Raw genomic sequence first — 12,623 nt, 5'->3', positions numbered from 1 at the left:
TGTGACCCAAAAAAGCCTAAATAAAGAAAGAAACGGGGGGGGGGTTGAAATTAAGGGGCTCAGGAGTCTCACAATGGCCAGGCGAGGGCAGGCAAGGTGCCCAGCGAGAGCAGGATACTGGCCATTCCTTCTCAGCTGAGCAAAGGGGGGCCGGGAAGAGAGGCCCAGACAGTGGGTTTCTCAGACACCAAGTCCAGGGGAGGGAAGCGGGGAGGGAGAACCTCAGAGTGGGGTGCGTGAAGTGATAAACCAAACCCGAGAGATAGGCCCTGCGAGCACTGGCAGCCGGAAACACGGGTCCCGGGGCACTGAGGTGAGGGAGGGGAGGGTCCGAGGGCCTTTTGAGAGAGGCGGATCCCCACAAAGCAACCACCCCAGCTACGGCTTTCCGAGTGAGTCTGGGGTTCCTGAACCGCCCCGCCCCGAGTCAGGACTCCTGCCCCGCTCAGCCACGTGCAGACGGGAAGCGGCTCCAGAGGCTACACAGAGGAACGGGACCTGTGCAGGGGTGGGGGGTTGCGCTGTCCAGGAAACAGTCAAGGTCGCGGAACTGCTGCTGCGGCCTTGGGGAATCAGCTGCGGGTGTCCCTGGTGGCTGGGATAATGGAGGGGGACACCGGGCCCGTCGTCTGTCCTATCTGGTCCGTGGTGAGCAGACGCCACGGGCAGACGAACGCTCACTTCCTCCCTCTGAACAAACTCGGGCCCCACATCCGCAGATGCGACACAGCTTCCTGCCACTCGAGGACAGGGCTTTGGGGTCACAGGTCTCAGGAAGTGACGTGCACAGAGGAGAGAGTAGACCGTGATTGGTCAACCATGGAGGGGGGCTTGTGTGCCTCACGAGCGCAGTGACTAGGTCATCTCCTTGAGGTGATTCTTCTGGAAAAGCTGGCCTCAGGGACCACCCCTGAGCTCCCACCCTGGGCCATCCTCTCTCTCAGGGGTGCTGGCCGCACCCTAAGACCCCCCCGGCATGGTGCTGATCTGGGGACACAGAGAAAGTGCCTGGTGGTCCCGAGGCTTGCTCTGCCTCATCTGCTCTAGAACCCTGTGAGCTGGACGCCAAGAAACTCAGGCCAGTGTACATACTGACCACACGTGGAGATTAGGCCATGCTAGACCACCGTGTACCCAGTGACCCATCAGCAGGTAGCAAAAAGCAACTAGGCGCCAAATACGAGAAGCAGGAGCTGGGCCACCGGGCCATGGGCGGAAGAGAAGAGCCAACAGGTTTGGTTTGGGAGGTGGTTTGTGACCGCACACACCGATGGATGCATGCTCCTTCCTGCGCCCTGGGTACTCGGCACGGAGTACTGCCCTGGGATGACTGCCGGCTTTAATCCACCTGGAACCCCCTCCTCTCCTCTTCACAAGTGAGGCTCCTCATCCCCCGGATGGAATCTGGCCACGTCCTGGTGACATGACCCAAAGTGGAGCTGGGGTGAAGTCACTTCAGACGCAGGGAGTATGCGCGGCAGGAGCGCCCCACACCCGTCTTCTCCACGAAGGACTGTTGTGGGGCCCAGTAACCCCCGCCCCACCCCGTGAAGAAGCCAACTGCTCCCGTGGAGAGCCCCTGAGAAGCTGCAGGGAACAAGAATGCCTGAGCTCAGAGGCTGCTGGCGAGACACGCAGAGAAGTGACCGCGCCAGGGACAGCACTGCTGACGGACGAGCCAGGGTCGCCAGGGACTGTCCCCCTAGTCCCACCCAAAGCCTTGACCCTGCAGGAAAGTGAAAGTGGAGGTGGTTTCTAACCACTGGGCATTGGGGTGCTTTTGATGTAACAGCAGGGGGCTAAGGACTTACTCCGGCCAATAAGAAATAAACGGCAGGACGGTGCTTCTCCCATGCGGAAGGGGTTGGCGGTGAGGAGTAAGTAACAGGGGGAGAAGCACCTCCCCCTCCCCCTACAAGGATGCACATTCTGGGACACATCTTCCTGCTCTCCCAAGCAACACCCAGGAGCTTTGGGGTCACAGAGTGAGTGACAGTCCCTGTGAAAGTCATTTCATACGCACTTTCAGAGCTGGAGAGAGGGTCCAGCAGGCAGGGCCCTCCCCGGGCACACAGCCACCTCAGCTTCATCCCTGGCAGCGGGGATGGTCCCTGAGCACCGTTAGGAGTGATCCCTGAGCACAGAGCCAAGAGTAAGCTCCGAGCACAGCCAGGTGTGACCACAAAACACACGGATAGAGTTCAAAATATAAACCTTTCTTGGATGACGATACCAAGATCCTGGGGTCGTTAGCATAAGCATCATCTAGTTTGTTCTGAGACAAGAGATAATGATGGACGAAAGTAAATGCAATAGAAAATACATCAGAATCCAGAAAGCCAATGGAAATAAAGGGTGTTGTTGAAAACAAAAGAGAGGCAATCGGGATGATATGTTGCAGGAAAAAACACATAAACACAATGTAACTAATACAAAGCAAAGATACATGCGTGCCAAGTGTTAAAAACAGTAGTAGCAAATGAATGCCATTGTATTTGAGAATCTGGATGACATACAAAATGTCCTAAAAAAAACTTATTGAAACTGACTCAAGAAGTAAAATTAGAAATACGGTATAATCCTATTACTATCCAAACTACTCATGTGGAAATTCAAAAATCTCCCTCCAAAGACTAATAATAATAAACCCATGCAGTTTTCTCGGCAAATTCTTTCTACCTGTTTCCAACATAATAAAATCCCTTCTATTAAGCCGAAAGGTATACTCCTTGACTTTTTCATAACACTAGCAAAACAATAGATTGATAAAATAATATTCTAAACTTATTTTATCAAATATTTTATTTGAAAGCTACAAAAATGTCGGCACATTACACTATCTATTATCTCTGTAAGAGATATCAAGAGATCTGAGTTTGTCTTGGGAATATACAGATGATTTAATATCAGAAACCTGTAGTTATTATTCTTTATATTGATCTTAGAAAGCTTAGAAGAGAACTACAAAGCAAACGATGACCTCAATTTTGTAAAAATCCAACACCCAATCCCACTGACTTTCTTTTTATTGGTGGGGGTGTTTGGGGCCATATCCAGCCCGGCAGCTCTGTGCCTGGGGCCACCTCTCCCCCACACGGTGCCTTCACCCCTACTCTTTGGAAAACTGTTACAAAGAAGAATCTCAAAGCATGTCAATAAGACCAGTATTGTGTGTGTGCAGAAAAACAGTTTTATTTAAAGAAATTCATTTAGAGAAAGTGAGGAGAGAGAAATAAAGTTAACTGTTCAAGAGCGCCCAGAGCGGGAAAAAAAAACCCAACTGGATAAACCATGAAGTAATTCTCTAAGAAATTGGGGAAAATGCAAGGCAAGAAGAGTCCTAATCACCAGCTCCGTCACTGTCAGATTAGAATCCCTGGCCAGCACAATAATACAAGAAGCAGCACAGCACGGCCTCGCTTGGAAACCAGGAAATAAAACACTCCTTGCTTGCAGATGATGTGGCGGCAGCAGCAGCATTTCAGCCACTAGTAATAAAAATAAAGGGGTGATGCTGTCTCCCTGGAGAACTCTGGGTTTGATCTCTGGTGCGCTCAGAAACAAACAAACGAAACCGTCAATGCTAGCAAAATCAGCATGAAACTTCTGCGGTGTTACTTTGTAATGGCAACAAAATAAACAGAAAATAGTGTTTTAAAAGTCATTTATCATCATCATCATCATCATCATCATCCCGTTGATCATCGATTTTCTCAAGCCGTCTCAGTACCATCTCCATTCGTCCTAGCCCTAAGATTTTAGAAGCTTCTCTTTACTCGTCCTTCCCAATGGTGACGCATTGGAGGCTCTTTCAGGGTCAGGGAATGAGACCTATCATAAAGTCACTTATAGTAAGTGATCAATTAAAAAGTACCTTTTTGAGCATAGAGAAAGCCATAAAATGAGCGAAACACAGGTGAGGACCACCCATGTTCATGCAAAGAACATTATATTATCATGAAGTATCAGTGCCCACGAAGAGAGCCATAGGTTTGGTCTGACGGTGCAACACCCATCACAAAATAATTCTGTGTTCTGACTCGACAAATGAGGGTGTAAGAATCACTAAAAGAGATCAGCAAAGGGGCTGGAGCAATAGCACAGCAGCTAGGGCGTTTGCCTTGCACGCGGCCAACCCGGGTTCGATTCCCAGCATCCCATATTGTCCCCTGAGCACTGCCAGGGGTGATTCCTGAGTGCAGAGCCAGTAGTAACCTCTGTGCATTGCCAGGTGTGACCCAAAAAAAAAAAAAGAGAGATCAGCAAAGGATCCAGAGAGACGTTACAGCGGAGAGGGCACTTGTTTTGTGCGCCTGACCTGGATCCAATCCCCAGCAGCCCAGGTGGTCCCTGGAGCCCTCCACGAGTGATCCCTGACAGGTGTAAGCCCGGAGCACTGTTGGGGGTGGCCCCAAAGCCAAGTAAAATAAAACTAATAGCTCAGTAAAATCCAGCCCCCACAGATGGGGAAAGACAGCTAGAAGGCCTTGCTCTCTGCCTCCCACCCAGTGATTACATGTTTATTATGTGCATACATAGTGTGCATTTGCATATGGTAGGGAAATGAGACTGAATATGCAGATAGAGTTGGCTTCTGAGGATGGGAAGGAGACCAAAATATGCCAGTGGAGACACCGTAGTTCGGACCTGGGGCACGGTGTTTACTTCAGCATCAATACAGAAGCAAACCAGACAGAGTTCAAAGAGGACTGCACTGGAAAATCAAATACTAATCAAATGAATCAAACGAGAAGCCTCATTCTGTGAAGTGGAAGTCCTCATCGGAAGAACAGGGCTCCGGATGTTTCACTGAGCTGCAGGTGAATGTGCGGAGGTTTTGCCTTCGGTTCTGTGTATGTCTGAATGATCCTAACGTGCTCATAACCTCATTTCTACTCACTGACCTCTTGACTCTCCGAATGTTCACACAAATAGCTTTTATGGTTCTAGTGGTAAGTTAGTCTAAAATTTTGTCTCCTTTACAACATCCACAGATCACTAGTATCTTGAAATTGTAATTAATTTGCCCTTTAGTTTTTATGTGGCTTTTAAAAATGACTACAAGGCATTTAAGTAGGGCGTTTGCCTTGCACGCAGCCAACCGGGGTTCGATTCCTCCATCAACTCTCGGAGACCCCGGCAAGCTACAGAGAGTATCCCACCCACCCAGGCAGAACCTGGCAAGATATGCCAAAAAGAAACCACAGTAACAAGTCTTACAATGGAGACGTTACTGGTGCCCGCTATAAATCAATGTGCGACAGGACGACAGTGGGACAGTGCGACAGTGCTCCACCATCATTCAGCTTTGGAGATGAGCACACAGAAGGGTGCAGCCTCTCTGAGCTCTGGGTGCTTTCTGTAAGAACCCAAGTTGTTCTTTTTGCAGAGTAACAGGCCTGGTGGCCAGGAGCTGAGAGCGCAGTCCCAGGGGTTTCTGACAGTGCCGTGGTCGCCCAGGAGTCCCCCAGGGCCGTGACCCCGGAGACTTCATTTATTTATAGGTTCTTCTGAGACCGCAATAACCACCTTGCGAAACTGTCTCAGGAATTTTAATGTGCTTAAAAGCTACTCTGTTTCCATTGCAATCAATTATTCATCTGCTATATTTCAGTTGCACAAATAACTGAAAATTCTCATTTCAAGCGCATTTTTTTAAGCTAGCACCACTGGCCTTTTGCACCCCTATTGGCTTCTGGGAATGTGGATCATCTTCCCCGCTTGGCCCGGGCCTTCTAGAACTCTGGCCGGTCAGAAAATGGACAAGGGTCTGGACAGGGCATTGCAGGCGGGGCTGGAGGCGCTGGCCCCCGCCTGTCTCGCTCGAGGCTGGGTCGAGCAGGAAGAAGGAGCCTGGAGGAGCATTTGTAACACGGCCTGCAGCAGCCACACTCCGCTCTCCACCCCCCTCCCCTTCCCTTCCGTCATGCAAGCAGGACGGGGAGGCACCCCTGGGGACCCTTTCCTGGTCAGTCGGACTGAGCCTGAGTGTTGCACACCCAGGCACACCCAGGCACACCCGGGGCTGCTGAAGAAAACTGCCAGTTGGGTGTCAAGTTCTGAGCCTGACGCCAAGGAATCGCATGCTGAGTATCAGACTATTATTCTCCGGAATGGCATATGCAAAGCTCACAACCTCCCAAACCCTGAAGATCAAAACAAGCATCAACGTGTCACAAATTCTGGTACTGAAAAGGAGAGGCACGTCAAGCTGTGACTGAATTACACTCGCCATGCTTCTCCCTATCTCTGTTTGTTTGTTTGTTTGTTTGTTTGTTTGTTTGTTTCAGGGGGGCCATGCCTGGCTGTGGGCGGGGCTTACTCCTGGCTCTGCACTCAGGACCCTGTGGTGAAACCCCGGGGGGGGGGGGGGCGCATGCAAGGCAAATGCTTTCTGCGCTGTGCTTTCTCTCCAGCTTACTCTTCCCTTAACTTTGAAAATTTAACTCAACCTGTTAGAGGTCCGGCATGTATTACCTAATGAAATGCTTGTCTTGCTCTTTCATGCCAGACTTTAACATCGTGGTGCTGTGTAAGCTTTGGCCTGAAATACATTCACAGGAGCCCTCACCCAAGGGAAACGTGCCTGGCAACAGGGACCCATTAAGTCATTTGTTTGGGGCCTGGTACATGCCCGGTGAGATGCTCCCATCACCCCACCCCCTATCTCGGTGTTGAGACACTGCGGAGACCCGGATGCCCAGCTATGCCATAGGGTTTGTGGGCTTAGCTGGGGTCTGTGGGACCTCACGACAGTGGTAAGAAACTGCTTCAATCCCTGGAGCCCCTTCTGGTCCGTTGAGCCCTGCAGGAGTGACCCCTTAGTACAGAGCCAGAATAAACTCCGAGCACAACCTTCTCCCACCACAAAAAATCCTGAGCACAGAGCCGGAATAAACTCTGTGCACCGCCCCCCCAAAAAATATTTGTATACAACAAGGTATTTTGAGCTAAAGAACCCTCTTTCACATCTTTCGTTATCATGTATTATCATTGCTGCTTTATTCAGTATTACTAGTTGGGGCTTTTGCTGGGCATAAGTTAGAAATGTGACTTTACTACAGGGATGCATGTATGGAAGGGACTTCATGTGCAGAGGGTTTGGCGTTGCTATGCTGTCAGAAACCCACTTGGGACCTGGCTCAGAGGATATGGGAGGGGTGGCTGTTATAGAGGGTCCATTTAAAAACATCAGTGCAATAGTACAGTGCGGAGGAAACAATTAAGCAAGACCATGAAATTTCAATTTGGGATTTACTTTCCCAGGATCATGAGAGTACTTTGGCTTTGTTTTCACTTCAGGCAGATCATGGACTTACCACAGAATTAAGTGAAATTTCAGTTTGCGAACGAAGTAGTTAGTTTGGGAACTGGTGTGTCATGACAAAGCTTACATTTTGTAATAGTTCAAGTCACTTCATATAAAGGCAATTACAGGTAGCCCAAATTTAAAAAAAAAACACAATCTACCTAGTACTTGGATTATTTTGTGATATGAATGTTCCAAGAGACCAAAGACACACTGGGGCTGGAGCAACAGGGGAGCAGGTGAGTAGGGTGTGCGCCTTCCCCGAGCCAACTCAGGCTCAGTCCCCAGCTGCCCATATGCCCCCACCCACCCACCCACCCGCCAGGCGTGAGTGACTGAACCCTGAGCACAGAACCGGAAGTAAGTCCTGAGCATAGCCAGGTGTGGCCCCCAGAGGAGCAAAGACTATGGATGTGGATTATGAAAAGTGTCCAGTCCACGAGTTGGGGGTTCCAAAGGAAATCAAAATCAGGCAGATTCAGGGGTGAGAAGGAATCAGCCAAGGCTGATCTTCAAGGTCCCGAATCACACCAAGGCCACGCTGTTCTAGAAAAGAGATGGAGGGGGCTGGAGCAATAGCACAGCGGGTAGGGCGTTTGCCTTGCACGCGGCCGACCCGGGTTCGAATCCCAGCATCCCATATGGTCCCCTGAGCACCGCTAGAGGCAATTCCTGAGTGCAAAGCCAGGAGTAACCCCTGTGCATCGTCAGGTGTGACCCAAAAAGCAAAAAAAAAAAAAAAGAGGTGAAAGGCAGGAACGGGACCAGCGCCTCTCTACCTCATCTCCCCAGGGGGATCTCTCCAAAGCCAGCCACCCCTCTCCTCGCTGCACATGACAGGGCCATTCCACTTGCCATTCCATTGTCCCGTGCTCTGACCTCATCTTTGGCCATCTGCATGGAACCCAATTTTTGGAAGATAGCAAGACTGCTGATAACACTAAACGATACTACGATGCGCTGGGCTGTCCCTGTCCTTCTGCAGGACACCCAGTGTCCCCACCTGTCACTCACCCCTGCAGCTCCAGACTCTACCTAAAGGTGGCGTTCCTGCAATCCTCCTGATTCTGGGACCTTTCTGCATTTCTGGGACATTCCACAGCAGATCACCGCACAGCGACAGCCAAGAGCAAGACCCCTTGCCTTGCCCTGGGACCCGCTGCCCAGTAAGGCTCCTGCCATGAAAAAACATGTCTCCTTGCTGCTATAAAGGAATTAATGAGTGTGGAAATGACAGGTTGGCCAGGAAAGACGTGGAGACGCTGTTCTTTAAAGGCGACTCCTGCATCATTTATTTGCACTCGAGGGATGAACCTGAAGTTACTGCATAAAGAAACAGAGCAAACAAAGGTCAGGGAGACGTCAGACACCTCGGGTCCGATTCCCAGCACCGCGTACTGTCCCTATAGCACCCAGGGGCAAGCTGGGTGTGTCCCCCCACCCCAAAGTTAAGAAGCAAAGTGTGCACAAGGGTCAGAGACAAGGCGGACACCGGCTTTAACCCAGGCTCCTGTCTCTCCTGCCAACACTCGGCCCTCCTGGCTGGGCAGAGCCCCGGTGTGGAGTGATGTGGGTAGCTGGGGAGCTCGAGGCAGCACCCAGCACCGGGCTGTAAGTGTATTAATGGCACTATAAATAGCCCGTCACCTGCTCCTCCTTTCCATTTCGGAGAGCAAGTCAGAACGGCTTGGATTACAGAATCCACAGAATCGCAGGCAGAAAGGCCCCGGCAGAGAGACTCCCAGCGGCAAACAGACACGTTCTCTGCCCCGCCAGGGAGGAAGGAAAAGATGATGGAATTGGAGGGATGGAATTGGAGGACCACTTGCATGGTGGGCGCCGAGGTCTCCCGCCAACAGCTCTGGGGTCCTCAGCCTGGTGACTCAAGGAGAGTGACCATCTGGGTTCAAGATCTCCCAGCGGGCAGGAGACCTAGAGACCGCCTCCCATCTCTTCCCTGAGCTTCCCTGCCTGGATTGCAGCCAAAGACAGCGCCCGCCTCCGAGGAGTGAGGATGAGGAGGGAAGGGCTTTATTATTTCCTTAAGAGCCCGGGATAGCAGGGTTCCCCGCGCGGCATCAGCGCACCATCTGGCCCAGGGGATCAGACACCCGTTGCCAAATACCAAGGACAGCTATTTTGCACACTTGGTGAAATTAAACCCAGCACGCATGTATTGGCTGGTGAACACAAGTACCCGAGCCTATTTATATTCTAAGCTAAAAAAATATCGCTCGGTGGCGAGAGAGGCAGATCTACGCCCCGCTCCCAGCTGCCAGGGTCGGGGCGGCCAGATGATCCCCGCGGGCGCTCAGAGCGCTCTGGCTGGCCAGAGACCCGCGCCCACTCCCCACCCGCCACCGGCACACACGCAGAGCCACGGGTCCCCGCAAGTGTGCGCCTTTACCGATGTCCTCTCCAGCCCCGCCGGCCGAGACCCCGGCTGCGGCGAGCAAACATCACTCAGCCAATGGACACTAGCCGCTGACCGGCAGTCTGCGCCGCCGGGTGACCAGAGAAATCTCCGGGAACAATAAATCGCTCGGGCCGGCGCCCGAGTCCACTCTCGCTCGCTCGGGAAACGGGGGAGCCGGGCCGGGCTGGGCTGGAGACGCTCCAGACTCGGGGCTCCCCGGGGCTGCCCGCGCTCGGCGCTCCTTGGGAAGCCACGACGCGCACCGGGCGGCTTCCCCCGCGGGCCACGCCGGCGGGCGCCCCCCGGGGCAGGATGGGGGGTCGGCGCCCGGTGTGTGTGTGTGTGTGGGGGGGTGGTCCCAGCCGCTCGCGGGCCCCGCGGGGTGGGTCGCGGCTGCGGGAAGCGCGCGCGGGGCCGGGTGCGGGAGCGCAGATCGGGGAACCCCGGGGCCCGCGGCGCCCCCCGGGGCGAGCATCCCCGCAACTTTCGCGGGGGCTTGCGCCTTCCCGGGAAACTTTTTGCAGCCCCCCTTACCCAACGCTCCCGAGCTAGGCTGGGGGAGCGCGGGGGGCGCGGGGATCGGTCCGGGGCGCGCGCGGGGGTCGGTCCCGGGCGCGCGGGGGGCGTGGGGCGCGGGGGGCGCGGGGGGTCGCGGGGCACTCACCAGACGCAGCGCGAAGAAGACGGCGAGCAGGGCGAGGCAGGCTCCCATGACGATGAGCAGCAGGAAGACGATGAGCGGGTGCTGCTGGCTCATGCAGTAGTACGACTCGTACAGCCAGTCCCGCGACGGCCGCGGCCCCTCGCCGCCACCCGCCGCCGCCGCCGCCGCCGCCTCGGCGCGGTCCCGCAGGTAGCGGCGCCGCCGCATCGCCTCCCGCCACATCGGGGCGGCCCGCGGGAGCCCGGGGTGCGTCCGAGCTGCGCGCCGGGGCCTGGGCGCGGGCTGCGCGCGGACCCGGCCGGGCGGCGGCCTCGGGGGCAGCTCCCGGCGTCGTGGCCGCGGCCGCCGGCGCGCGCGGGAGGGAGGGGCGGGGGCGGCGGGGCCCCTGGGCCCGCCTCCCCCCCCCCCGCGGCCTCCGCCCACCGCCGCCCCCCGACGGCCCCGCCGCGCGCGCGCCCGCCGGGAGGTCCCTCCTCCTCCCGCTCGCCGCTCGGGGCGCGCAGCCCGGGGATCCCCCGGCCGGCCGCGGCGCGCGGGCACCCGGGGCTGACCACAGGGGCCCCCCGCGCTATCGGGAGAGGAGGACACCCCGGTGCGTGGACGCCGCTAGTCGGAAGACTCGGGAACTGTCCTGGAAGCGCGCACAGGGGCTCGCCGCGCCCCTCCTCCCCAACTTGGTGCGGGGGTCCCCATCCTCCGTCCCTGCGCAGCGGGCGTGGGGACGTTCCGTCTCCTCCCCCCCTGGTTTAGGGGGGCCGCGGAGACACCCGAATGGGGGGGCAGCCCCCCAGGAGAGAAGGCGGGGTGCGGCGGGGGGGAGGAAACCCGCGCGCGGCCCGCGCTGTGGGCTGAAGCCCCACTTTGGAGGTGGCCGCTGGGCACGCGGCGGACCCCGAGTGTCGGGACCCGGACCCGCAGGTGGGGGCACCCGGGCGCGTGGCCGGCGCACTCCGGACTCTGGCTCTCCCGGGCCAATTGGGAGGGGACGGGGTGTGGCGCGGGGGTCGGCATCCGGCCCCCCCATGGCCCGCAAATCACGCCCCGCTTGAAAGACGCGGGCACCCGGGCGCCGCCCGAGTCCAGCCCTCCCGGAGCACCCCAAGCCGGCCCGGCTGCATCTAATTTTAGCAGCAGCGGCTCAAACCCGCTCCGCCCCGGGCATGGACAAGGCGCTGCTCCCCGCGCCGAGAACGGGTGGGGAGGCTGGGCTCCGGGGGGCGGGGGTCGGGGGCCCCCGGCTCCGCGTCCCCCCTCCCCGGCGCCCTGGGCTCTCCCTGCTGAGCGCCGGGAGGAGGAGGAGAGAGGAGGAGAGGAGGAGAGGGTGGTGGAGGAGGAGGCGGCAGCACGGAACGCCAGCGGCTACCCCAGCCCGCGTCTCCCGAGCGCCCCCCGCCCCCACCCACTGCCTCCAGTCCTGCAGGAAAAATGAAACTCTGCAGAGTGGGGTTCGCTCTCTGCCGCCCCCATCCCGGCCTTGCTCGCGCTCGGCGCTGCAATCTCAGCCTCCCCCGTGGACCCACTGGGCTGGGCTCTTGTTCATTTTCACAGCCTGGAGTGGGATGGCTGTGCTTCTGGGTTTTAGGCTTGCGCCTGCAAGGTCAACGGCAGCCCGAGTCTCGTGCCGAAGGGAAGAAGGCGCAGTGGCCAGCCGGACCCTGTCCTGGGGCTCACCTCTCGCCCCGCTTCTGCCCAGGGACTTTCTGCCTGGCAGCTCCTCCATTCCCCCCCCCCATAAACGTCTGCTTCACCATTGTAGAAGGAAGGAAAAGAAAATTATCTCTAATTTTGGTTTTAGAGGGGAAAGTGCAGATGAACTTGTACCAAAGGAAAGACTTATTTCATTGTTTCCTCCATTGGGAAGTGGAATATTTCTAATAACCGGTGTCTGTACCGTACATCAGCCATAAGACAGAAAGTTCCATTAACTGGAAAAGGATAATTTCAAAGGTTCTGTGTGGAGAGCACCTTGCAATTGAGACTTACAAGATTTTTAATCATTCACTCCTTCACTAATTCAATATTTTGTGCCTGTCTCGGGCCTTATCAGGAAGGGAAAACATAAGGAAAGGGTCTGCAGACTTCATTGGAACTTGAATGGGCCTTGAAAGGTAGCCACAAAAAAAGAAAAAAAAAATGAAACATGAGCAAAATCCACCTTCACCCTCCCTCTCCCACGACTGTGAATTTTGTCATCAGAGATGCCTGCCGAGGTGACTGGACTCTCACCCAAGCCC

At 55.6% G+C, this 12,623-nt stretch overlaps 1 protein-coding gene across 3 annotated transcripts in view; it reads right to left on the bottom strand.

Annotated features, from left to right (window-relative positions):
* ADCY2 (adenylate cyclase 2) overlaps positions 1–10,656 on the bottom strand; it is a 318,735-nt gene extending 308,079 nt beyond the window's left edge. The window contains exon 1 of one of the 3 annotated variants that reach the window (XR_008627337.1): positions 10,390–10,656. Coding sequence is in view for 2 of the 3 variants with exons in the window: in XM_055122120.1 (XP_054978095.1) it covers positions 10,390–10,611 (222 nt within the window). In the remaining variant the exon portion in view is untranslated. The remainder of the gene's footprint in view (positions 1–10,389) is intronic. The other 2 variants (XM_055122120.1, XM_055122115.1) reach the window with 2 other exon arrangements.
* Positions 10,657–12,623: the final 1,967 nt, after the last annotated feature.

This window comes from Sorex araneus, chromosome 1 (genome assembly GCF_027595985.1).
Source record: "Sorex araneus isolate mSorAra2 chromosome 1, mSorAra2.pri, whole genome shotgun sequence".
NCBI classification, from domain to species: Eukaryota; Metazoa; Chordata; class Mammalia; order Eulipotyphla; family Soricidae; genus Sorex; species Sorex araneus.
This window is presented reverse-complemented; position numbering and strand designations above follow the sequence as displayed.